At 38.9% G+C, this 24,393-nt stretch overlaps 2 protein-coding genes across 7 annotated transcripts; both read right to left on the reverse strand.

Annotated features, from left to right (window-relative positions):
- Nucleotides 1-1,053: 1,053 nt before the first annotated feature.
- Nucleotides 1,054-9,621, reverse strand: LOC111333994 (guanylate cyclase soluble subunit beta-1). Its single transcript, XM_088733603.1, has 7 exons — nucleotides 9,188-9,621; nucleotides 8,910-9,016; nucleotides 6,774-7,631; nucleotides 5,799-6,187; nucleotides 4,988-5,128; nucleotides 4,695-4,849; nucleotides 1,054-4,029 (listed from the first exon to the last, which is right to left on the reverse strand). The coding sequence occupies exons 1-7, from the start codon at nucleotides 9,262-9,264 to the stop codon at nucleotides 3,879-3,881; spliced, it is 1,878 nt and encodes a 625-aa protein (XP_088589729.1). The 5' UTR covers nucleotides 9,265-9,621; the 3' UTR covers nucleotides 1,054-3,878.
- Nucleotides 9,622-10,897: 1,276 nt separating this feature from the next.
- LOC111333961 (guanylate cyclase soluble subunit beta-1) lies at nucleotides 10,898-23,530 on the reverse strand. 6 transcript variants are annotated; one of them, XM_088733597.1, is made up of 10 exons: nucleotides 22,914-23,068; nucleotides 22,370-22,470; nucleotides 20,856-21,502; nucleotides 19,391-19,587; nucleotides 19,232-19,305; nucleotides 19,030-19,133; nucleotides 17,519-18,819; nucleotides 14,395-14,541; nucleotides 13,455-13,609; nucleotides 10,898-12,836 (listed from the first exon to the last, which is right to left on the reverse strand). In XM_088733597.1, the coding sequence occupies exons 4-10, from the start codon at nucleotides 19,391-19,393 to the stop codon at nucleotides 12,272-12,274; spliced, it is 2,349 nt and encodes a 782-aa protein (XP_088589723.1). In that variant the 5' UTR covers nucleotides 19,394-19,587; nucleotides 20,856-21,502; nucleotides 22,370-22,470; nucleotides 22,914-23,068; the 3' UTR covers nucleotides 10,898-12,271. The 6 variants fall into 6 exon arrangements, with proteins under 6 accessions (XP_088589723.1, XP_022795361.2, XP_088589722.1 ...); XM_022939626.2 differs by lacking the exons at nucleotides 20,856-21,502; nucleotides 22,914-23,068 and adding an exon at nucleotides 23,355-23,530; XM_088733596.1 differs by lacking the exon at nucleotides 22,914-23,068 and adding an exon at nucleotides 23,355-23,530 and having other exon boundaries at nucleotides 20,856-22,470.
- Nucleotides 23,531-24,393: the final 863 nt, after the last annotated feature.

Here is a 24,393-nt window from a genome sequence, read left to right on the forward strand (position 1 = left end):
AAAGATTTATTGCAAATAAATATTCAAATAAGACACGCGAAAGAAAAAAAAAAAAACAGACTTAAGGCTAAAGTACACTATGATCTACTGGATGTCTTGATTTTTTATTATTGGTGAAAATTCAAACAAGTACAGTCAGTGAATAGCAAGGGCTCATTTAAATTTTGTCAGTCATCGTTCTAATTTTAGCATCACATCCAGAGATACCCTATATACGCTAGGATATCACAACTCTCGTACCCAAGGCTCACTGTCAAAGAAAATATATATTTTAGTCTTTGCTTTTCCAGTTAAATTAATGAAAAGTTTTTTTGAAATTATCAAGAAAGCGTATTGCATCGAAGTTGTAGGATGAATAAAGTTTATATAATCTCACGTCAAGTCAGTCTTACTTAGCTGACTGCCCACGTAACAACGCTTGAGTAATGACACTAAATATCGGGCTGTATAAAAATTTACTTTTTCTACAAGCGGGGAGCTCATTCAGTCGCGTGGCCATTTCCCGGAAAATCATAGCTACTGGATCAAAGTTTCTGCTGACTCCTCTAAGATGAAGTAATGGCGTTTTTCATGTTTTAATATTCTTTGCTATTAAGTCTACTTATTTACGGTTAATCAGCATCTTAAGAATTGACGGTTGCGGTTTTCCGTCGGGGTGACCACGTTTATACTGACGCAGTGCTCTTTTGTCTCACAATGTCATCATTTCCGATGGAAATCGCGACGTTTCGACTGCATATAGACATTGAGAGTCTTCTACAGGAGATAAGTTTGACTGGAAACGCGTCACCTAATAACCCATTAGGCTTATCTCTTACTAGCTAGTATTCAACAACTTTGATTGGTCCATTTCTACCATGCTATTAGAAAGCGGAGCTCGTAACGCGTGCGAAGGGCGCAACGCAACACCATAGTCTAGAAAAATTGGTAGCCTATCAGTAAGAGGCGGAAAATTTGGTAACCTACGACCCCACTACCGACCGTATGTACAAGATGCTACTTTTAGCATGCGCGTCCAGCTCCATTGCGAGCATATTCACACTGCCGCGTTACTCTTGTTCAGCGGACGACTTGGATTTATTTTTTCTTCAAGCAATAAAATGGTTAAGACAAAGAATACAGGATTGTACATCCATAATTTTAGACTACTGTTCTGCGACATTTCGTGATGAGAACGCACTTTGTGACACCCTGCGCATTTCGTAATAACGGCTGCGGCAATTTGTTTGAGGTGTCCATTTCATTGGAAGTGAAGTTTAACCCTTGTTTGCAAGTAAGGCCAATACTATTTTTTTCTTATTTGTTTTTATGTTTTTGTGACGAAGTTGATGTTACTACAATTTGCGTCAAGGTGTTGTCACGCATTGCATAGACCGACGATTACAATTACAAAATGCTGCAGCGCATAAGGCAAATTGCGAGGCTCGCCTTCATTACAAAATGCGCAAGTTATTAAAAAATGCCCCACCCGTTGTTAAAAACTACATAGATTATTGCAAAAAGCGTCCTTATTACAAAATGACGCAGAACAAACACCTTTAGATATTCGTAAGAAATCCTTCTCACATGTGTACATAAGGATTATCTTTTCATTCCCTTCAAATTCTGTGTATTTTTACATAGCCCTACGCTCTCGCACGTACAACTACAAGGTTGTTGCTTCACCTTTTCACTACAAGGATCAAAACCTCGTTTTTTCACACATTTCTTACAATATTACATGGGAGGATTTGGTTTTGGAGCAAATCATGTCATCTGTTTGATAGTTTTTGTACTTTTCATCACCTATCTACCACAGGTAACCCAGGCTCACTGTTTGTGTCACAAAACTTTGTGTACATATTAAAGACAACAAATCGCACAGGTACGTTTCATTGATTTTTATTTCCATTATCAAACAAATTTCCAGACCTAAACTTGGCCCCATATGCTCTCTCTATTTAACCATGTGCATGTGACACAAACAGTGAGCCTGGATTACCTGTGTATCTACTTGAAAATGTAACGACATTGTAAGGAGAAATTCATTTTTGGTCACTCTGGGACCGCAAGGGCTAACTAATAATGGCTTTCTTCCCTTACCCGACCTCTTTCAGAGCTAAATCTCTAATTTATCCTAAACTAAAGCCGAGCTATTATAAAAGTATGATTTACAATCAAATCCCCAACTATCAAATTACCCTGAAGCCTCGAATAAGAACTCCCCTTGAATAGGCGCCCCTTCAAATATGGGCCCCCCCTTCTGGTCCTCTAATCACATGCACGGTTGTCTAATGTACTTTTAAGAGGCTGGGTCACCTAACACATTAAAATTTCAACTGACCATTAGCCATGGAATATGCTCAAGGACCATCAAAACAGCTCAGACCAAAAAAACTCTCATAATTAATTTACCTAATCTGTGCTATTTTATTACTTAATGCTATTATTAATGTCAAAAAATGGTTAGATATTCTAGTCTTCTCGGATAGGGACAAATAAATGGAGGTCCTTTCTCCTGCAGGGTTGGGGTAGGAGACGTTAATTTCCCACACACGAGATTACTGTGTGGTGGATGTCCTCCCCTGGGGTGGGATGGGTGGGAGGGTGGACTAGCACAAATGGTTCCTATGTTCCTTTCTAGTCCTTCCCCACTGCAAATAATGCAGTGAAAATGGACTAAATTCAATTAAAATTAAATTAAATTATTACTTTCCAGATTAGTTAGGAGAATTTTGTAATATCCAGATGGTGCTCCTAAACAAACAAGAATTGTCTATGCAGTAAATGGTTTGAACCCGGGGGTAACATGTGAAGGTGTAGTCTGATCGTCCGGGTGAGTGTAGTCCTGAGAAGGACTATTGTCGGTGGTAGTGACTAGTCACTACCACCGACAACAGTCCTTCTCAGGACTACACTACCACCGACAACAGTCCTTCTCAGGACTACACTCACCTGGACGATCAGACTACACCTTCACAAGAATTGTCTATTTCCCCATCTTGTTGACAAGACAATGTATTAATCACATAAGGTGAGGTGGCAATAAAAATTTGAAACATAATTTATTGTAAGCAAACAGAGGTAAGAATAGGAGAATTTGGAAGCTGAAAAGCAAGTTCACTTGGAAAAACAAAACACAATATTTCTTCTGATTAATATCATTCATATTGTATAAAAGTTAACGGAAAGTCTGCTCTTAAGCACAGTAGTACACCCAAATCTGTGCAGCATCCCCTTGAATGCAACACTGGTTCATCAACCCTTACCTGCCCCCCCCCCCCACCCCCACCAGTATTTCATCACCTTTCTCTGACAGTTCACCAGAACTAATTTACATCTCTAAGTAAAAAGAGGTACTGTAAAGTATCAAGCACAAGAACATGCCACAGATCTTGCCAGGGATTAAACCTGAATTTCTGGCTCAAAGTCCAGCTAAACCATTTGTCCAACATATCCCCCACTATCAGAAATGACCTTTCTTCCTTACTTGACTAGTATTTTGATAAAGTAGACTGTTTGCTATCTTAATTCTAAGTTTAGTGCTCACAATTAAAAACAAACAAAGCAACAACAAAACAAAATTAAGACTAAAAAGCTGAATGCAATAACTGAGCCTTTTCCTCTTGTCTACATTGCCACCCACCTTCATGATTATTTTGATTATCTAAATTATGACTAAATGTAATAAATTGGAAATTTTCTTTCTACGTACATGATTTTACAATGCTAATATTCAGGGTTGTCCCCCAAGCACCTGCTGCCAGCACAATTGGCTAGCAATCACTAGGCAGAGCACAACAGGTACTTCTGACATTGCGCACCTACAGTTGTTTGATACTTAACACTATCTTTGAACTGCATCACTTGAAATTTCAGCCACCGGCATAATTTCGTAGCTACAACCCTGAGCATGTCACTGTCCTAAGCACGTCCCTGTGTTCCTTCCTCTGTAAGATGTATGTTATCATTGGTTCTGGTTTTCCCTTCATAGTAACAGGTCCTCGCTTTTTGAACACAAAGTGATCATGTGGCTGGCACAGCAGTGACCTGAAGTCAAACAAAGTCACAAATTGCAATCAATGAATAACCTCTTCACTCCCAAGGTATAAAGACCAATTTTCACTGCTGTCTGCCATCAACATGTAACTTACCATCCAAATTTCAGTTCATTATGAATTCAATAATCATGGCTGTTGACAAAGGAAGGGGTCAGGAAAGGCCAAATCCCTGTGGATGGAATCCCTGGGAGGGGAATCCCTGAGGAGTGAATTCAATAATTGCAGCTGGTGACTGAGAAGGGGGAGAGAAAGGCCAAATCCCTGTGAAAGGAATCCCTTGGAGGGGGATCCCTGAGGGGTGGATTCAATAATTACAGCTAGTGACTGAGGAGGGGGAGAGAAAGGCCAAATCCCTGTGGATGGAATCCCTGGGAGTGGATTCAGTAATTAGGGACCGAGGAGGGAGGAGGGAAAGGCCAAAATCCCCAAGGGTGGTATCCCTTGGGGTGGTATCCCATGGGGTGGTTTCTCTGAAGGTGACTAAGGAAGGAGAAGTGAAAGGCCAAATTCCCTGGGGGTTGTATCCCTGAGGAAGATGGCCAAAACTTGGGGGAGGATGTAAGGCCTCTGGAGACAACAAATGAGTTGGTTGGCCCATAAGGGTCATGGAAAAACAAAATCATCTCGACCCATTTCACCTAATCAGTGACACACCTGTAGGCATATTCTGTCACATTTATCTTTCCTCGCAGTCCAGTAGTTTCTGTACGACTTGTCAGGTTGACAGTGTTTCCAAATAGGCAGTAACGGGGTTTCTTCTGTCCAACAACGCCAGCAACAACCTCTCCAGAATGAATGCCAACTGTGATCTAACACAGGAAAAGCACATCTCTCAGAGTTCACACTATAGTTTTTGTTTTAAAAAAATAATAATAATTACATTTTTTTTAGCCCAAATTCCATGTTACCACGATCAAATCTAAAGCCTTTTAAGGACTTTTTAATACCTGCATCTTTCTCCCTTGTGCATTCACTTCCTGAACAATGTCGATCATGTCAAGAGCAAGATTTGCAATGTTTGCAGTGTGATTTGTGCACTTTGTTGGTAAGCCACTCACAGCCATGTATTTGTCTCCAACTGTCTCAACCTGTAAAATGAGTGTAAGGTGCAGTAAGGTAAGGTAAGGTTAGGACTACACATCAACAGAGCTGCCCACAGAAGAAAACAAAAGGAACAAATCTGTCCTTGAGAGTCCATCACAGGTCCCCCGCTCCTCTCTCCTCCTGGAGAAACCAGGTTGTACTCCTGGGTGGAGAGAGGCACTTAGAAGAAATTGTGTCGCACAAGAAAACAGCATGATGACCTAGCCTGGTCTCAACCCAAGCTTCTTAGTCCAGAGTTGAGCCTGCCAACCACAAGGGCAGCGCCTCTCCTTCAGAGTGGCCAAAAGAGCTGAAGAGCACTTTTCCTTCCCCAGCAATAAAATGACTCAGAGTATTGCTTTGCCTCCTCAATGAGGTCACAGGTCCATCTCAGATTGTCCTCTCATCTTTCATTTAGTTTCATAATATTTCTTTCATACCTATTCATATTCTGTGCTTTAAATAGGCAACACGTCCCGCAAAATGATACAATACAATAACCATGGCAGGGGCTTCAAAACAGCCTCTCGCTCACTTGCTAACCGGTTCTCTCGCATACTAAGGGTAGGGTAGCTTCTTCCCAAAATTGGCTCTATTTTTTTAAAAGAGACATTTCAACTAAAATAGCAAGTATGCCTGTTCTCCCAGAATGTTGTTGATATTGTAATATTATACCTTAAAAACTTCATTGTTCTTGTCTGCCAGAGCATCAAATCTGATATATGTGTCATTCAAAAGTTCCACGATTTCCATAGGTTCGCTGCTCTGATTACAATAATTTGTAAAATCCACAATACCACTGAACATAATTGTCACAATCTCATATTTTTTGGCCATCACTGGTCGCTTCAGTCTGAGGTCATTTGCAACTGATGACGGTAAGATGCTGTAGAGGAGTCTATCAGTGAGCTGCTGCTCCTGCTGCAGTTCACGTGAGGTCTGCTGAAGCTTGTCAGTCAGTATCTCAAGTCGCTGAGACAGACGTGATTCTGCATTATGCTGTTCAGAGAGTAGAATGAGATCCCTTGTGGCATCATGAATTGGAATGTCACTGAGGTACAAACCTATCACATAAATAAAAACAAGTATCAATAATTGAATTCACATGGGTTGTCATGGGGACCAGATGCCACTAAAAATTACTTGACAAGAATGATAACAAGATTCTCCTTCTCATTTAGTAGACAGCAGTCTTCACCCTCAGCGAACCTGAGCCTTGGTGAATAACTTAAAATACTATAAAAAAAGAGTATAACAACTTTGGAAGATAATTTCTATTTTCATGATGGGGGATATGGGTTTACAGAACTTGAGCAATCCCTCCTTTTCAAAAAAGTCTGTTGTATAAGTAATTGAGATGTAACCAACTCAAAAGACAGACAGGGCTTGACACTAACAGTAGCTTGACACTAACAGTAGCTTGACAGGGCTTGACACTAGCCACAGACTAGTAGAAATTCAGTTTTGGCTAATGGTTTTTGCTTTCCACCAGCCAGTTTGGCTAGTAAACAAACTGAAATTGTTGTAACATCTAAGTTGTCACCTGCCACTTGGCTAGTAAGTTGAAAAGTTAGTGTTGTGCCCTGACAGACTTGGCTGAAAAGGAGGGAGTGCTCAAAGTCTAATGGGTTTATGTGAAGTGAATCATACCAATTTCATTGAGACCATCCAAATTGAGAACACTTGGAGAACATAGGAACATAATGCTATCACATTCGGGAAGGTACATCATTTGACCACGAAATCTCATTGTAGGAAAATCCAAGGTACCCACATCATCTTCAGAAACTGTTGTCAAGGTAGCAGAGTCTAGAAGTCCTTCTTTTGTTTTAACAACATACACCTTATTGATAAATTGCAAAATATTATCAAATGTCAGCGAAATGTGTGGACGAATACATTCAAACATTTCACCCACTTTAGTTTCACCAACTTTAATAGAGGGTAAAACTCGCAGCAACGAAATTCCAGCTTGGTAAATAACCATTTCATTGTCAAAGAGAATGTGAAAGGGACATGCTTGGCAGAAAGTCTGGCTACTGATGCGAGACCCCAATGTAACAAGCTCCAACTTCTGTTCAATCTTTTGAATCTGCTCGTCATGTTGTTTCAGATGTATCATATCTTCATAGTTCTCAGGTGTAACAATAATCTTTGACCAAGTCTTCTCCTGGTTTGTAGGCACAGCTACCTCAATGTTCACCTTGGTGTTGTAAACCTCTCTTGCCACTGCTTTCACAACACCCACAACCATATACTCAAGCCCTGACCTTTCAGAATAATAAAGGATTTCTAACCCATTGCCATCCGGATTATCTTTGGCGTGAAATGAAGGTGCCCGCATACCAGGGAAAATATACAACAGATGCTCATGCAGAGCATCCAGACTGTTGAAAAAGTCCTTGAGGTTGCTTCCAAGACTGTCCAACATTTTTTCATAGCCAGAGTTTTGGCAGTACTCGAAGAATATTTCCCCAAATTTCTCCAAGATCACATTGTGCGATAACCCTAATACAGATTGGTGTTTCAAATTAGTTATCTTGAAAAGTAAAGTTTGTTGACTAAAATTTATGTACGAGTCACTGTGTGGATATTAAATGACCTAAAATCCTAGGGGAGTGGGTGAGGGAGGAAGAAGGAATTAAGGTATTATACAGAAGGTGATAACTAGAAAAGTATCATCCAAGGGATATTGTCAGATTTAAAAACCAAATTCCAAAGGTATCCACTGCCAAGATCTCATTCTCAATTCTCTTGGCTGTCAGTCATACATCTCTACTAATTTAGTATCTGATGCTCCTTAAAACAAAAAGAATACACTTAAATCGAAAAAAGAATAAGTTGTTTGGCAGCCATAAGAGTCAAAACCAATTAAAAGAGGTCCTTTAAAGATTATCTGTCAGAAAAACACAGATTGTCTTTTCCTGTGTGCAAAAGGTATTTTGCATCTAAAGTAGCTGTTAATGCCAGTGTCAATTTGAATAACCTATTGTAGACGTGTCAAAATCAATCTGGTGCAATTGTCAAAATTGTTATCACCTAAGTTGTGGAAGAGAAAGACAAATCCCTCTTCGAGATAATGCACTAAAGTTCTTGCTCGATGATATTTTTTCAATGTACTGTGGCAACTTGCGGCATTGTTTACAAGCATGCAAAAGTACCTTGATGCAGTCAAAACGAATTAAAGGCTTGATCGTATTAGTCTTTGTAAGACTAATTTTTGATTTGCACACGGCAGAATTCATCTGGATTCTTACTTCTTTATCATTACCAATAAAAGCTGACCTTTTTTAAAAGTTTTGTCAAAAGAGTTTATCGAAATCTAACTGAATCACTTTTAGAATACGTACTATACAGTTATGGTTCATGAAGTTGCAAAGCAAGCCCTTCACGAAACAAAAACGAAATATAAACATAAAATGAATTTGCCCCTCGGTCCAGTTAACGTTAAAAATTTTATTTTTCACATAGTTAAAACTTGTCATAAGAAGTCATATCGGCTTATAAAATACTTGCTGTCTAAATCCGCGAACGAAACTGCCAAATGGTGATTTCGTGCAATTGCTTTTAATTCGTTGTCACATTCAGAACTAAACCATTCCACAAAGGCATAAATAAATACAAATAATACCGCAATTTCTAACGCGTCGACCGGCATTTATCGATATTTAGCTTCTTCAGAAATCGAGGGGCATCTATATAACCACAGATCCGAAGACAGGTAATATTGGAAACCCAACTGTGACCGTAACAGTAAGCTAATACAAGTACAAAATGTAAACTCACCGAGAACTTCCGAAGCGACTCTTAACAGGTCAAATGTATTTTGATCATCATATATTCGCCGTTGATTGAATTCTCCTGTTTCTCCTAAATCGATATTTGCTTTCTTCCTAAGGAGATAAAGATTAAGAGCAATCGATAACATTTCAGCAAAATTCTGGATTTTATTAATGGATACACGAGCAATACCGTTTTCCCTTCGCGCGAGATGCATCGCTTACGCGCTTCAAAGCTGATAACAAAAATTAATAAACAAACGAAATATGTTTCATTATACATACAATATTTCTTCCCAAGTTCCGAAGCTGCTCTCTCGCAATACCAAATCTTGCAAAGCTTGGTTTACAAAGCCATACATGGTCACAGTTCTTCAGGACGCCAGAGGAAGATGAACACAACCAGTGCAGTCGATGGGTACTCGTATTGACACCAAACAATTTCTGGTATCAGCGCACAAATAATAAACGTCCAACATAAATGTCACCTACTTTGCATAATAATGTTCATTCCCATCAAATACATATCGTTACGATTGGTTCAGACTTACGTATCCGTTAAGATAAGCTTACCTGGAGAGAATAAAATCAACTGATATCGCCAAAAAAATGACACTTTTAACCGATATTTTTATTAGCTGATCAAACCTCACATTTCCCTAATTGGCCAAGCGCCAAAAAGATGGTATGGCGGGAATCTGCTAGAAAATAAACACTCACTTCAATCGACCTCTGTGTCATATCGCATTTGACCATCTTTTAAGTTAATTTTTGAGTCCACCTTTACATTAAACAACATTGTACCTTAAAAAACAAAACAAAACAAAACAAAAAGGCACTGTCACGCGAAAATGAGGGTCAAGGTAGATAACAACAAACTCTTAAGGGGTGGGGTAGGAGAGTTAAATCCAGCGCAAAGGTCAATGCGGTGAGAACAAACGAACTGCTCAAATTTATCGGGCGATATGGAAAGGCGCAGAAGGAAATCACGTTACAGCCGCCTTTGTGCACTGATAGAGCCCAGCTGTTCCAAGATTCGGTCCGTAAACAACTGCGAGATCCCCATCTTGTTTTCCTTACCTCAGACCTCCTCTACGCTGTATCGCATATCCCGATACTGTATGTTTTTTCTCCGTTTTCAAAAAGCATTCGCACTCACACGTGGCATATTCGAATCGATTTGGTCTCGCCACACTTTCCTGCTGTAGGGGAGAACAATCACCCTGGTAACCGTTTTCGGGCGTACCGGCCGGCGTTTTTCACATGACTTCGGCCAAGTTTTGAAAGCATTCAAGAGCAAACATATCGTTCACAAAGCAGGCCAGTTTAGTCACTTAGGTTCAAATGTCAGTCAAACCCCTCTTTTGCAAACCTTTGGGAATCCTTATGGAGCCACAAAATGTGGCTGTGCGAATTACTTGAGGGGTGATAAACAATGAACTAGATCATGTATGTTTACACGAGGTATACATTGTCTGGAGGTTGAGGGAGGGGATAGGGGTGGAGGGCAATAAGTTGCCAATTTACCCAAAAGACTGTTTCAAAATTAATTGACAAATATATGTTTGACATGTGTTTGATATGTGACCAGACGTAAAGTCAGAACAATGCGTTACTGTAAGGTTAGATTGCTTATCCAAACTACTGAGCAATTTTATTTCATGTTAGAGTCGAAAGTAACCTGGGATTAGCTTTTAGATTGGTTTTGCTTACTTTGCTCTGTGATTGGTCCAGAAAACACTCACCACTCTCTTGACCAATCAGATGTGGAACTAACACCAATCACAACTTGATTTCCCGCCTTTTTCCCGCGCTTTAGACGGTTTGCTTGTTTTTACTTCCGAGTTCTCATTGGCTCTTCAGGATATTTTCCCTTCCTATGATTGGCCAGTGTAATTTTTTTCGGTTTTGGTTTTACGACAATCTATCTCTAGGCACTCGGGACCGTATTTATAAAATAATAAAAACAAAAAAGAAAGAAACTTCAGTCACAACTTTTGTTAAGATATTGTAATCTCAACGGAGGTTTCAATATTTTCAGTTTTTTCAAAGTTAGAGATTTCAATAACCCGCGACAACGGGAAGAGAAGTATCTGGTAATCTTGACACACACGTATTGATTTGCCTTTCATTGAAAAAATGTCTATAAGGGAATCTAAACGAGAGAAAGAATCATTTTCTCACATACTTCAGTAACAACTGAAGGAAATAAGTGTATGCTTAATCTTTGACAGTTAAAAAAATAGCTTTAGCCATTTGGATATTGCTGGGATACATTTGCATTTACAGAGGCCTAGATTTTTTAGTACTATTTACACTGGATAAATTACATATGATTTTGGCCAAGAGTTACCGTATTTGCCTATACTCCTGACGCTTCAAGAAGTGATTGAAACCTAGCTTCTCCTTATAATATGAATACAACGTCCACCTATAGGGTGACGAGAAAAGACGTATTTATCAACTAGATGGTGTTGAATTTGATACAACACCAAACCCTACAATAAATTGAAACTGTATTGCAACCAAAAGAATTGCCAAAAAATAATCATTTCAGAAGATCTGTCAAGTTGCTTCAAAAATTTGATTCTACAACGATGCAAAGCATATTTATGGTCATGTTTTTTTCAGTACTTAGTAAGTTTTATAATTTTTCAAGTGATCTCACCTCTCAATAAATCTGTTAGAAATGAATTCTAACTAAAGTAACTGTGGTGTAAGCTCAAACAAACTGTCTGTCCAGACAGGAGGTCATGATTCACGAGGCTTACACAAATCGTCGCTTGGCAGAGTATTAGAATTTTTACACAACTTTCATGAAAAGTTGTGGATTATTGTAAACTTTTCAGCTAAATTTTTAAAACATTTCGTTCGTTTTTCTCCTGTAAAAACCTAATGAGCCTATACAGTGTCAGTTTAGGTAGCCCGCCTAGATTAGCTTTGCTAACTGCGGGCTACAAAGGCCTTTATTTCTGCAATTTCAAAAATAAAGTCAATGTTGTTGTATGTTGTTGTTAATGATTCGAAAATATGATTTTTGCGAATGGCAACTGGTTGTGTTTAAAGTCTTAAAACCGTTGATGAGCTACTAATTCTCTAATAGAGTTTTCAACACAGAAACAATATTACCTCTTCCTTGTGTCGAATTCTTGTCTTAAAACTTATTTAAACGTATTTACATCCTATGTGCAGGAGCATTTCCTTGGGAGCCCCACAAATTGGGGGGAACGCCCGATACCTCTCGGCCTTAACTTTCTCAAGAAAAAAAGTAAACATCCACAAAAGACATTAAAGAGTATCCTGTTCTTAATCTTCCCTAAACTAATTTATCCTTATGAGGGGGACTGGATATTAGCCATAACACCTCAGTTATAACGTAGTCTCAATTTTTTGGCTCAGTTCTACCAATTCCGTTAATGACTCCTCATCCATTCCGATCAGGGAAGCATCGCCATTGATGTTTTTATTGCCACGATTACTGTCTTCTATTTCCTCATCATCATCCTCAGCTTCGTCAAAACTCTCGTCTCTATTGAAGCTGCTTGCCTTGCGTATAGGACACAGAGAGGTCACAGTGATTCTCCGTTTCTTAGTGTGTTTGTTTCCTTGCTCATTTTTCAACATCTCCAGCCTTTCGTTTACCGAAGAGGCAAAATCAACCGAGCTGATTCTTCGCTGGGGTGGGCCGTCCGGAGAGCTATTGCGGTAAGCGGCCGGTCCTGTATCACTTCTTCGCTTTATCGCTGGAGAGTGCGTCGGAGAGGTCCTCGGGGACCGAAACATGCAGATGTTGTTTGGTGCAACGGATGCAGCGATATCCAGAATGGACGGCTGTTGTTTGGCGTTCTTGCTTCTGATCAGGAAGAAGCATGGGAGGGGGTTGGGGATCTCATTGTTGGGAATGAACTCGAATTCAGAGGAACCTTTGAGAAAGCTGCGCAAAAAGAAAAAAAAAAAGCAGTTATAGCTGAGAATTTTGAGTGCACGAGTCCACGACGAATATTGTGTCTTCTCAGAAGATTACACAATCAATCAGTGCTTCAGTCAATGAATCAATCAATGAATAAGTCAATCGATCAATCAGCGAGCCGGTTGGTTGGTCAATGAGCCAGTCAGCCGGCCAGCTAGCTACAGTCAACCCAGTCAGCTACCGAGCTGAAAGTCAGTCGGTCAGTCAGTCGGTCAGTCAGTCAGTCAACCAGTCAGTAAGCTAGCAAGTAAGTCAGCCAGCCAGTCAGTCAGTCAGTAAGTGATCAGTCAGTCAGTCAATCCCTCAGTCAGTCAGTCAGTCAGTCATTCAGGCACTTTGTCAGTCAGTCGCTCAGTCAGTCAACCAATCCATCACCCATTCAGTCAGCCGGCTGGTTAGTCCGTCAGGCAGCCAACCAAACAACCAGTTTGTCCGTCAATGCATCCGTCAGAGGGTCAATCATTCAGAAATTGCCTTATTTTTAAGTATCGTAAATCTTATAATTCAATAAACAACATGATTCCCATTACATGTTTAATCGTCCCTTTGCTGCTATGTTAGTAAGCTCTTATTCCTACTCACCGTTTAGTCTCGTAGCTGACGTTAATGTATCCTGGTTTACTTCCCGATTCCATCTTGTTTGCCAGTGTGACAGTGCTTCCAAACAAACAGTAGCGGGGCATCATTTTGCCAACAACTCCAGCCATAACTGACCCACTGTGAATTCCGATTCGAATCTGCCAAAGAAATAAACATTCCCAGAGTAATCTTAGTTACCACGATTTGCTGACTGGCATTGCTGCGGGAATGAACACAGGGAAGGGGGGAGGGGTAGGTAGGGAAGGATAAACAGACAGTTAGACGCAGTACACCCTCAAACCCTTGTTCGCTCTCCCCCACCTTCCATCGAACTCAATTACTTAGTTCTTATTAACCGAGCGGGAGGTCTGTATGGGAAAATCTTGACCAAGGTCGCCAGTACAGACCGAACGCAGTGAGGTCTGTACCAGCGACCGAGGTCAAGATTCTCCCATACAGACCGACCTAGCTCGGTTAATAAGATGTTTATTGTATGGCTGTGTCTTATATGCCAATTTTTTATATTCTTTGTACCTTTTTTTTCTAGACCGGTCTAGATGCCGTTCTAGATGGGAGAATCTAGATCGCTTTCACTATTGATTTCAGCCAATCAAATTCGTGAATTCGGTAGTTCCCAGTCCTTGTGAGACACAGCCATACAATAATGACTTTTAACACTGGTTATGTAACCTATGACAGGCTCCTAGTCGGTAGAAACCAGTAAAAAAGAAAGGTAGTGGGGTCGCCTTTTCAAATTTTTTTCCATCCCACCCTTTCCTGTCACTTTCCATTACCCATGCGTACTTGTTCTACACTCATTTCGCGCTCTTTAAAATGCGAGATGGTGTAATGGTGTCTCTTCTTTTCTCGGGACCGCTCAAGAAACCAAAGATCTGTCCCTTGAATTATCGTATGTGTGTTTAGAGCAATTCACATCTAGTACCTTAAGAGGAGATTTGTCAACAGGCGACAAAACCTTTCGAGAAGCTTCCATCATCGAGCATGCCATGTGGGCCACCCTCTCTGCATGATTATCACATGGCTTTGGTAGACCCCCGACAACCATGTAAGCGTCGCCAATTGTCTCCACCTATGTGATGTGAAGAAGAAAGTAGGAGAATGAATACATAACAACTCTTGCTTTGATAACTGCTAAGAGAAGGAAGCTGAAAGAAAAAGCACATTCAAACCCTAATCTTATACATTTCTGGAGGGAAACAACGTTCCTAAGAAAACAATCTTCTTTGAGCGATCTCTCAAAAAATCTAATGCACAGAACGAAACCAAAATAAAAAACAATACTAAACACGAAAGTACGAAAAAATAAAAAAAACCGGTTGAAATTCGTTATGATATATACAGCAAAGTGTACGAAGGGAACAGTCCTTATTCCCAACACCTGTGTGGAAAAGAAAAATTGAAATAAATGCTGTTTCAAAGACAATGTTTTTAAACGTTTTTAGTCCAAACATCGATCATCCATGGAGAAAGAACCGCTTTGTTGCTTTTTAAGTCAAAATGAATTATTTAAATTTGGTTGGTATTATAACAGTGACTGGATAAAAGCAAAATTCAATTCTAGTTTCGGCTGATCCTAAGGGTAAAAAAAAAATTCAAAATTAATCTTGAAAGGATATTAGGGAAGGGGCGGTAGATTACGAAGATAAATTTTAAATGTTTATCCAATTTTCCTTGTCCTTTTTTTGCCAAACTAAATATAGCTGAGTTAAGCAGTTTTCTTTTTTCCTTTTGGTTTACAGACGAAACAATGAAACACGCCAGAAACTTCAAGACATAAATTGTAAATAAGGCACTTTCTTGATAAAAAAAACGCCATTTTCACGAAACACTTTTAAGCGATTTTGACTATAGAAGATAGACAGAAAGTGAGATGCTGTAAGATTATGTAAGTCAATTTGTAGTTTAAATAGTGTTTCGTCATTCTTCTTTACTCAAAGTGTGAGTAACGATCAATTTTCGTTCGAAAGCTACGGACAGAATCCTAGCAATCAACGAATGCAAATTCACTCCAAAACACCGCATCTCATGATGAGATGACTTTGATAAAAAGCGGCTATGAACCTAAAGAGGTCCGAAATGATGACTTTATTGGATCAGATAAATGATACAGTTAATTCTAAATACGGATTTTGTATCTTGCAAAAATCCTTCTTCTCAGAGTGTTATAATTACTGAGGTTAATTTAAATCTCTCAGAACTCCTTTTCTTCTCTCTTAACAGCTTGCAGCCAACTTTCGATGTTTCCGTAAAAACCACAATGATAAGATGTTCAAATAAAGAATTACCTATAAACACATAAAAATTGCTCGAGGACAGCAGGTAATCTGTTTTTTAAAATTAAAAATAGCACCAAAACGCAGAAACACGTGAGGGAGAATCTGTTCATCTATCTATGTTATTTTTGTTTTTTCGTTTCTCTTTAGAAAATTTGAATCTTTCTCCTTGGATTATTCCCAAGCGTTTTATACTCCATGCGAGAACATTTCAACTATGGATTCACTTCAAACTCCTTAAGAAATACCCTGTCACTTCGCTTATGAATAATCTATAAATTTTGTCAGTTCATGCAAAATTCATAATTTAAACTGCAAACTAAAAATAAACAGAAAAAACTGCTTGAGACTGAACCCCTTTTTTTCTTTGACACTCCCACAAATTGAAATTAAAAAATGAGAAGTTTTCTGATAGGCGTGAAAACTTCGCACATATTAGCAAAAAAATGATAAATCTATCAAGGAGACAATTCGCAGATTCGACAAAACTTGACAATGTCTGCGGTGATAATATTGATCTCAAACATTATTTCGATAAAGATGGAAAACACATTATTTTTCATTACCGCTAACCATGATTAGACTATCATACACAGAAATAGCGTTATTAATTTGAAGGGTAAAAATATTATTCCTTCGACGATAGTCAAAATAACTGATGACAAAAAAGTTATTTTGGAGTTTTTAGTGTAAATTTTGTAGACATTAAAAACCTGATGATAAGTTACTACTTTATTGAAAAAAAAAACCCACAAAAACAAAGGTTGGCATTTGGAGGGCAATAAGGTAACTTTTTAACACTCGATCTCCAGTGTAGCGTTTCCACTAGCCTCTAGAAATTTCGTAAGTGGAAAATCTGAAACATTTCCTCGTATTTACGTATTGCTATTCAAAACGTTCTCCGGCAAATTCCGCATGAGCATGCTTCGTTATGTTTTTCAACTTAAGCCTTTAATTTTTCTGCTTTCCTCTTAGAAGCAAATAAACAATTTTGTTATGGTGGAAATATCCGGGGTCGAAATTGCAAAAGAAGTCCAATCGAAAAAATCATTTTTTCGGCCGTTGCAAACTAAGCTAAGAGCCACTACAACCTTTATCAAAATATACGTTTACTGTGAAGATGAAATATGTTGCGTGGGGTCATATCCGAAGATTGATGATAAATAAAACCCGTTCATTCAGGAAGTCTCAAAAGCGTTTCAAAGAAGTGAGACTGTCAGAGAGTTCAAATATCAGGGGAGGTGATATTTACATAAAAAGTTTGAACACAAAATAGAAATGATGAGAGATTGAAAATTGTGTCGATGAAAATGAATTCCGCGGTAAACCTTTCAATATGAATTATTGATACTAAAGCGAAAAGAAATAAAAATTAAGATTTTTATCGATAAAATTCAGATAATGAAGGAACAAAAGTGACAGATTTGTGCTGTTGAAGCGTCCATAGAAATGCGCGAACAATGAAAACAGTCGGTTGTTTGAAGAAGTTATAGAATTTGAAAGAAATATTATCTTCGTGTCCTCGTGACAGTTATATGCGAGGCGTGAGATTCATCGAGATCAGAGTTGTCATCGCTAATAAAATATAAGCCCGCTAAAGGAGATGAACCGAGTTCGAAGGGTTATTTTAAACAGCAAAGCCACCAACGGTGAAAAAAGACGCAGGCTTAGTGTTCCAGCGTTTTGGTAAACACTTGTCAATCACAAACAACCTTCTCTCCCACAAACACAAAAGCAGATTTAAAAGGAAAAAAATAAGGTTATTATTCTTACCTTGTAAACATCGTTCATCCCACTCAACATGTCAAAGTAGGTGTAAAGCTTGTTCAGCATCCGAACGATGTCCATGGGAACAATTTTGTCGTCGGAACATAGCGCTGTAAACCCGACGATGTCGCTGAAAAGTATAGTAACCAGCTTGTAGTTTTCCGCGGGCACCGGTTGATTTAACCGCAGTTTAGCCGCGACTTCTTGGGGCAGAATAGAATGCAGCAATTCGTCTGTGCGTTTTTTGTTTTCCGTGAGCTTTACCTCCAGTTTCTTCAGGTCGTTGCTAGTTTCCTCTAACTTTTCCACCAATTCTCGCTCGGCTCTTCTTGCCTGTGACATGAAAATGAGGTCACGCGTTGCATCGTGAACTGGTATATCATTGAAAAAAATACCCAGGTTCTTAAAATTGTCTAAGTCGTTTGCCCGAGGGGAGCACAAAAATAGAATGCTGTCGTTCGTTGGAACATAAATCATCTGACCCTTGAGGCGTAGTAATGGATTTGTAAGGATCATTCTCTGATCTTCTCGACCGTCTGACTCGTTGGACATTGTATCCGCCGCAAATCGCAGCGCGGACTGTTTTACTGTCACAATAAAAACTGTATTTATGTGCGCAAGAACAGAATCAAACGAAAATTCCATACGCGGTCTTGACAGTTCGAAAATTTCCGTGAACGAGAAGGAACTGCCGGTTGTAAACCGTTTGCTCAGAAGGCGCATCATGGCAACCCCAGTTTGCGTGATGTTAAGTTTATGATCGAACATCACGTGAAATGGGAAAGCTTTGCAGAATGACAACAAACTGAGCCCTCCTCGCCGCTTCTTGTCCATGTTTTCGCCATCCGAGGACAGCTCCGCACTGTGATTATCTACCATGGTTTCTAAATCAAACGCCTGTAGCCCAAGTTTTGACTGCGTTGCATTTTTGCAACCTGTCTCTCTGATTGCAAATATGACATGTCCGCGATCGTCGGAGCGCGCTTGCTGCACACGCACTTCCACCTCGGTGTCAAGCATTTTATTCGCTACTGCTTTAACGACTCCGATAACGATGTGTTCCAAACCTTGTCTCCGTGAGTAATAGTGTAGGAGCAGTGTTCCATCAGGAGTCTCGGTACAGCGAAAAGACGGTGCTTCCATACCTGGGTAAATCGTAGCGAGATGATCATGGAGCGCGTCCAAGTTACATAAAAAATCTCTCAGATTCCTCCCCAGCACTTTCAGAATCCGATCATAGCCGGTCTGCAGACAGTAATCCAGAAAATGTGAGCCAAAAGCTTCCAAAACAGCGTTCAGGGGTAAAGCTGAAACAAGTCAACGAAGCAAATTTTAACTTTTTTTATTTTAAAATATCTCGCGCGATAGAATTACATTTGCGATAACCTTAGTTAAGACTGGAAAGAATGTTCTTAAATAGGATTTACGATATATATCAGCCCATAAGACCTCTGTCTATAGAAAAACATTTTTGTAATAAATAAAATACAAGCTGAACAGTTCACTATATTGCATACCCAGAGTCTCGCAAGCCGCAGCGACCAAACTCAGAGTTTCTTCATCATCATAAATTTTGTGAATTAGGTATGATCCGCCGTCTAATTCCACCCCAGCCTTCTCGCTGAAAGAAGAAACAGAAAGAACATAATTGCACTGCAGAGCGGCCTCTTTCACTTGCAACCCATTTAGGCGTTTCAAAAACTATTAATGTCTTCTTACACGATAGATCGCCATACGTCTTCGCCAAACTTAGAAACCACCAAGTCCGCCAGAGCGCAATGAATGAATCCATACTGTGAGCGAAACAAAGATGCGTTTAGTAACACGCAACACAGATAACTTAAGCGATCTTTGAAAGCGGGAGCAAGGAAATCTTACCATATTTTTGTTGCGCTTCACAAGTTCAGCCCCTCTGTGTCAAACTTTCGGCGCTCTCTTAATGATTTCCTTGATTGTTTTAGGTGTTAGTCACGTGTCATTGTATCTCCCACGGCATCTAGGCTGTAATTACTGATAGCTCAGGCCATCCAATCACCTTGAAGTGCCTTTGTCAATAAGGCACCTTAGCCTCGTATCTGCAAAGCAACCGGCTTGTCAGAATTCACTGCGACTAATTGCGCGTCTAAAGCCTAAAACATCTGATATTGCATTTACGTTCGCAAAAGTATCAACAAGGCTTAGTAAAAACTTCATACAATAGATAAGTTTTAATTCGCATGACACATAACAAAGTTAAGGACGGAAATTCTGATTTATTCATCCAATTTTCCACGCATTCTCCGCATTCAGTGTCCGAAGTAAACAAACAATTCGCTCTGCAATACGTAAGGTGTCGAAGTCTTATCGCGTAGAATATGTTTCCTGTGTGCTTTCATTTCAGCAATCACGATTTTGTTTTCCTTCACTTTCTGTTGCGATTATTCAGAAACGACGAGTTGACGTCAGCGATCGCTAACACTGTTTCATCGAGCGTAGGTCAATTACGGATTTAAACCCTCGAGGCAACACAAAAATGCGACGCTACGATGAAGGACTTTATTGCCATATCTTTGTATTGTGATAGAAAACGTCTCGTGAACAAACACCACGATAGTTTATTATGTGCAAAGTACAATCTTGTACATACCAATTCTGAAGGTTCAAAATCCAGTTGCTCATAAAATAAAACAATGTGATGTTTATGAAAGCATCCCGTAGAGACAATGAAATCCTCGAATATCAAATGCCCTTGAGCAGGTAGCGTCTTCGTAAAAAGCGACCACACGTGTTTTGGCTTAACTGCCCATAAACCAAAATAAGGGAACCGAAAAGCCATTAATATAATTATTTGCCATACGAGTGTCATTTCTTCGCCCGCTCACGTCTATAATGCATAGATGCGTAATAAACTTGGCGACCTCTTAGTGAAAAAAAATTAATAGGTTGCCCTTATTTTGACTTAAGATGAAAATATTCGAAAGGTGTCTGCGGTTATCATGACAATATGCGTTTTAAATTCGCGTCGCTAGCTGGTGATCTATGTAGTTTAGAGGACACTAAGAAGATCTGTCATAAAATAAAGCAAATTGAATACCCCACCTTTACCGAGACGTTGATATCTTTTCAATCTGTTTCTGCTTTCAATAAACACTCCTCGACGACCTTGTATGTCAAAACAGTAATGATGTATAACCTTAGTTCAGTAGCTTTATTCCAGGTCTCCCGACGAACCAGTTCACAGACGGACGCACTTTGCCTTGATGTAGAAATGACTTAGGCAAAGGGGCCGACATGAAACAACGCTTTCCAGGCGTTTTTATTTTTGTAAACTACGGAAGTGCAATTAACGCATGAATGGGCTCACCTTTTGAGAGCTTCAAATAAATTCTGTTTGATTTGGTCCGCGCATACACAACACAACCTTCGCAGTACAAGTCAGAAAGATGAAAGGGATGTAGATTATAATCCTGGACAATCGTAGTCTTCTCGTAGTTCCTTTAATTCAAGTGAATATGACCTACGCAGAAGCGCACGCAGTTGCTAGGTAGCGGTGCACAGAGAGGTTCTTAATTTGAATATATTACTTTTAGGCTAAAAGGATGTAAATTTTCAGCGGAAAAAAAACCAAAACAAAACAAAAACCGACACGTTACGCTTTAAAAAAAAATGTAGGAATTGTTTTTATTTTGTTTTGTAGCTTTCCTTTTACATAGTTCATTTTAAAATATTGGTAATCGTTTTTGTAACGGTCTTCAAAATTCACGGAAAACTGTCAGAAATTGAATTTCAATACTATCGATTTTAGAACAACAGATTCTCCATTTAGCGTACATTTGGAATCCAAGCGTCAAAAAGGTTTAACAAAGACGTCCATTGGACAATGGAAAATAATATTAGCACCATAGAATATTGTCTCCTCTATTAACTATGAGGTAATGAATCAAATTTCGTAGAGAATATACCAACATTACAGATTGCATCTAATATTTACAAAGATCCTGTGCCACAAATCTGAAACATGAAAGCAATTTTAAAATCCATTACGTGAAAGAGCTTTTGGTACAATACATATGTGATTTCATTGGCTGCCAGTACGTTGCATAGACCCTTCTATGTTAAGTCTCGGTGTACTAAGAAAGCACTATATATTCAAGGCTATAGATTAAAAATCAAAACACATGTGAAGAGCAGAATGTCAAAGAAAATGTTTTTATGTAATTAAAAAAAAGTGGAACTCACTAGTGGCTAGAAAAATAACAACTTTATCAGCCAAAATTTCTTTCAGCGTGATTCATACATAATATTCAATTAAAAAGTACGATTCTTAACCAGGAACTCAGCATCTTCTGTATTCAATTCACAAACCTCCCTAATGAATTAACTGAAACCATCAAAAGTAATCTCAATTTAACCTTTTTTCTCAGAAATCAGATACTGTAATTTTTTTTCTCAAATTCTCGAGCACTTAGTCGAAAGAAGCATCTACCTTGACCAATTGCCTGGTGTAGAACCTTCGGACTCAAAATTTAGCTCTAAAAAAACTTAAAAAGCAGCTCTCGAGTTTTCCCCCAAGAAATTCACGGGGCGATCAAATTCGCCTTAAGGCTAAAAATTTCATTTTCTAAATATGTGAAACAATTTTCTGGCTTTAGAAGCAGTAAAAAGTGTCATTCGGATCTGAAAACCCGTGGTTTTGGATCGCAACCAACGCTCCAAGTGTTCCCATTGAAACAATTTTTTTTGTTTTGCGTTTATCTAGTTTACCTCCCGGGATGTGGTCTTCAGATTGAGTTGTGTCTGTGAAGAGAGATTTGTATCTGCAACAGTCCATGAAAATAAGTATTACCACTTTGATTTTTCCATACAGTAGCTCAGTACCTTCTCAGTGATTGTTCAGCTCGATCCACGATAGCAGATTTTCTCGCAACGATCTTCGTTTTCTTCAAAGGTTGTAGTGTTCACATGGAGCTGGAACCTCGCTGGATTTGACAAAGCACACACAATTATTGAATACTTTTATTCTAACGTTCTCAACTTCCCAATTTTAGCAAATTTTACTCGATTTCGTTGCTGTAGATTATATGCATACAAATGCACTAAGCTTCGCATATGAGCACAAGGTCCACTTATTTATTCGTGATGTCTTAAAGAGCAGCGTAATTCCAATAGGAGAAATAGCTGATTATTACTACAGAGTTGAATTTCAGCAAAGAGGTAGCCTACATATCCATAGTTTATTTTGGGTAAAAGAAGCCCCACAGTATGGAAAAAATTCTAATGAAGAAATTTTGAACTTTGTTAAAAAATATATCACTTGCCAGAAATCAGATAGCTCAAGCGAGATGGAAGAGCTAATAATATTTGAAATTCTCAGATGTATCCAGCTAATTAGGTCAAAACCTTTTATGAAATTAATACGTACTTCTTTCAACGAACGCCATGGTTTCCATCGCTTTCACATTTGCAGACGCCTATCGCATTTCTTGATACGAAATTTATTCAATTAAACGTCTTCTGTTGATAAATACGTTTCATTTCAGGCCGCAATTCCATCAATCGAGCGAGTGACTGGCCACTGTAGCAAGCTTAATCGTCTCCGCCTGTTCCTTTTCGATAAGTTTAAGCCAAACTTGGGCTCACGCTGAATATCAATGTGTGGGCATGACATTACATCTCGACAAAGAAGATGATACGGTATTTTCTAGATAAACATGTCATGTTGGCTTAAATGTATTAGTCGTTGAAATAATAATATAACATATAGACACTATCGGACGATACCAAAATTCTCTTCCATATGTTTCTGCTATACCAATCCTTCCACAAGAAGAGCACATTCAGAAAGTCTAAGAAAGAAACTCACCACAACATCCTTGAGGAAGACTTTTTGCCGAAAAAACAGAGTTTCTGCTTCCGTGAGTTCCCTTTAGGCAACACAAAAGTAAATTTCCATATGTAATGCTGTGTCGATGTAAAATGGGAAAATTATAATAGTGAGCTGAAATGTTTAAAATTCACAGCCCTTTGTAATATGTCGACGCAAAAGGCAATATCTTTTCTTAGTATTCTATGCGGCATTGATAAAAATATTTTCTTAATTGTTTCCAACTGGACATTCGCGCTCGCTACCTCACGGAGAAAATTCTAGATTTTTCTAACAGGTTATTAGATTTTTATTGATCTATTTACTACCCATGCCAACCATCCACAAAGCTATTTCATGAACCAGACTAATTCAAACACATACTTAAAATGCTAATGAACTTCATCTCTGAATGTTTATTTGAAAGAGCACTTCTATGTTTTGACTATATGGGCGATTGGTAATATTTCAAATTGTTTTTTTTTATTTTTATTTTTTTTATTTTTTATCTTTTCAAGGAATGAGAATCTTCGCTCAGACGTCAAAGTGACATTTTAAGAGATCTGACAAAGCCGGCATACCTTTACTAATCAAATTAGTCCAGAAAAACAAACTCTATCTCATCGAGAACAATATTTTTTTTTCGACACGGAGGAAGGAAGAAAGTATCGATAATTTTAAACGAACCCCTTAAGGAAGCAGAGCATTATTTCGTGATCGTATCTCAATAAACAAACGCCCCTTCTTCATGTGTTATGCTCATCCCTTCTACGTACCTTAATAGCTCCCGGAGGGGTCACTTCCCACGAAGTGATTTTAACCACTCCCTTTACATCATCAGCCTTCAAATCATCGCTTAGTTATTCTGGGACGTTCCTTTCTCCATTACAGTGAATTCCTCATAAGAAAGTAGTATTAAAGCGATTCATACCCGGAATTTATAAGATACCGCAAACTAATTTGAAGCCACTAGAAACCTTGTTAACCTTCGACTCTAGCAAAAGCATTTCTAATTTTGGGAAGTACTTGAGAAAAACAT

The sequence above is a fragment of the Stylophora pistillata genome, chromosome 9, assembly GCF_964205215.1.
Source record: "Stylophora pistillata chromosome 9, jaStyPist1.2, whole genome shotgun sequence".
In the NCBI taxonomy this organism is placed as follows: domain Eukaryota; kingdom Metazoa; phylum Cnidaria; class Anthozoa; order Scleractinia; family Pocilloporidae; genus Stylophora; species Stylophora pistillata.

Bases quoted from the DNA above. Each gene is read 5' to 3' on its own strand.
- LOC111333961 (XM_022939626.2), bottom strand. The intron at 14,542-17,518 runs GTAAGAATAATA...CACATCACATAG, and splicing joins GGATGAACGATGTTTACAAG to GTGGAGACAATTGGCGACGC. The intron at 12,837-13,454 runs GTGAGTAGGAAT...CTTTTTGCGCAG, and splicing joins GTCAGCTACGAGACTAAACG to CTTTCTCAAAGGTTCCTCTG.
- LOC111333994 (XM_088733603.1), bottom strand. From the start codon at position 9,264: ATGTATGGCTTTGTAAACCAAGCTTTGCAAGATTTGGTATTGCGAGAG. The intron at 6,188-6,773 runs GTATGATTCACT...TTTATGTGATAG, and splicing joins GGATGGTCTCAATGAAATTG to GTTTGTACCTCAGTGACATT. The intron at 5,129-5,798 runs GTATAATATTAC...CTCATTTTACAG, and splicing joins AGAACAATGAAGTTTTTAAG to GTTGAGACAGTTGGAGACAA.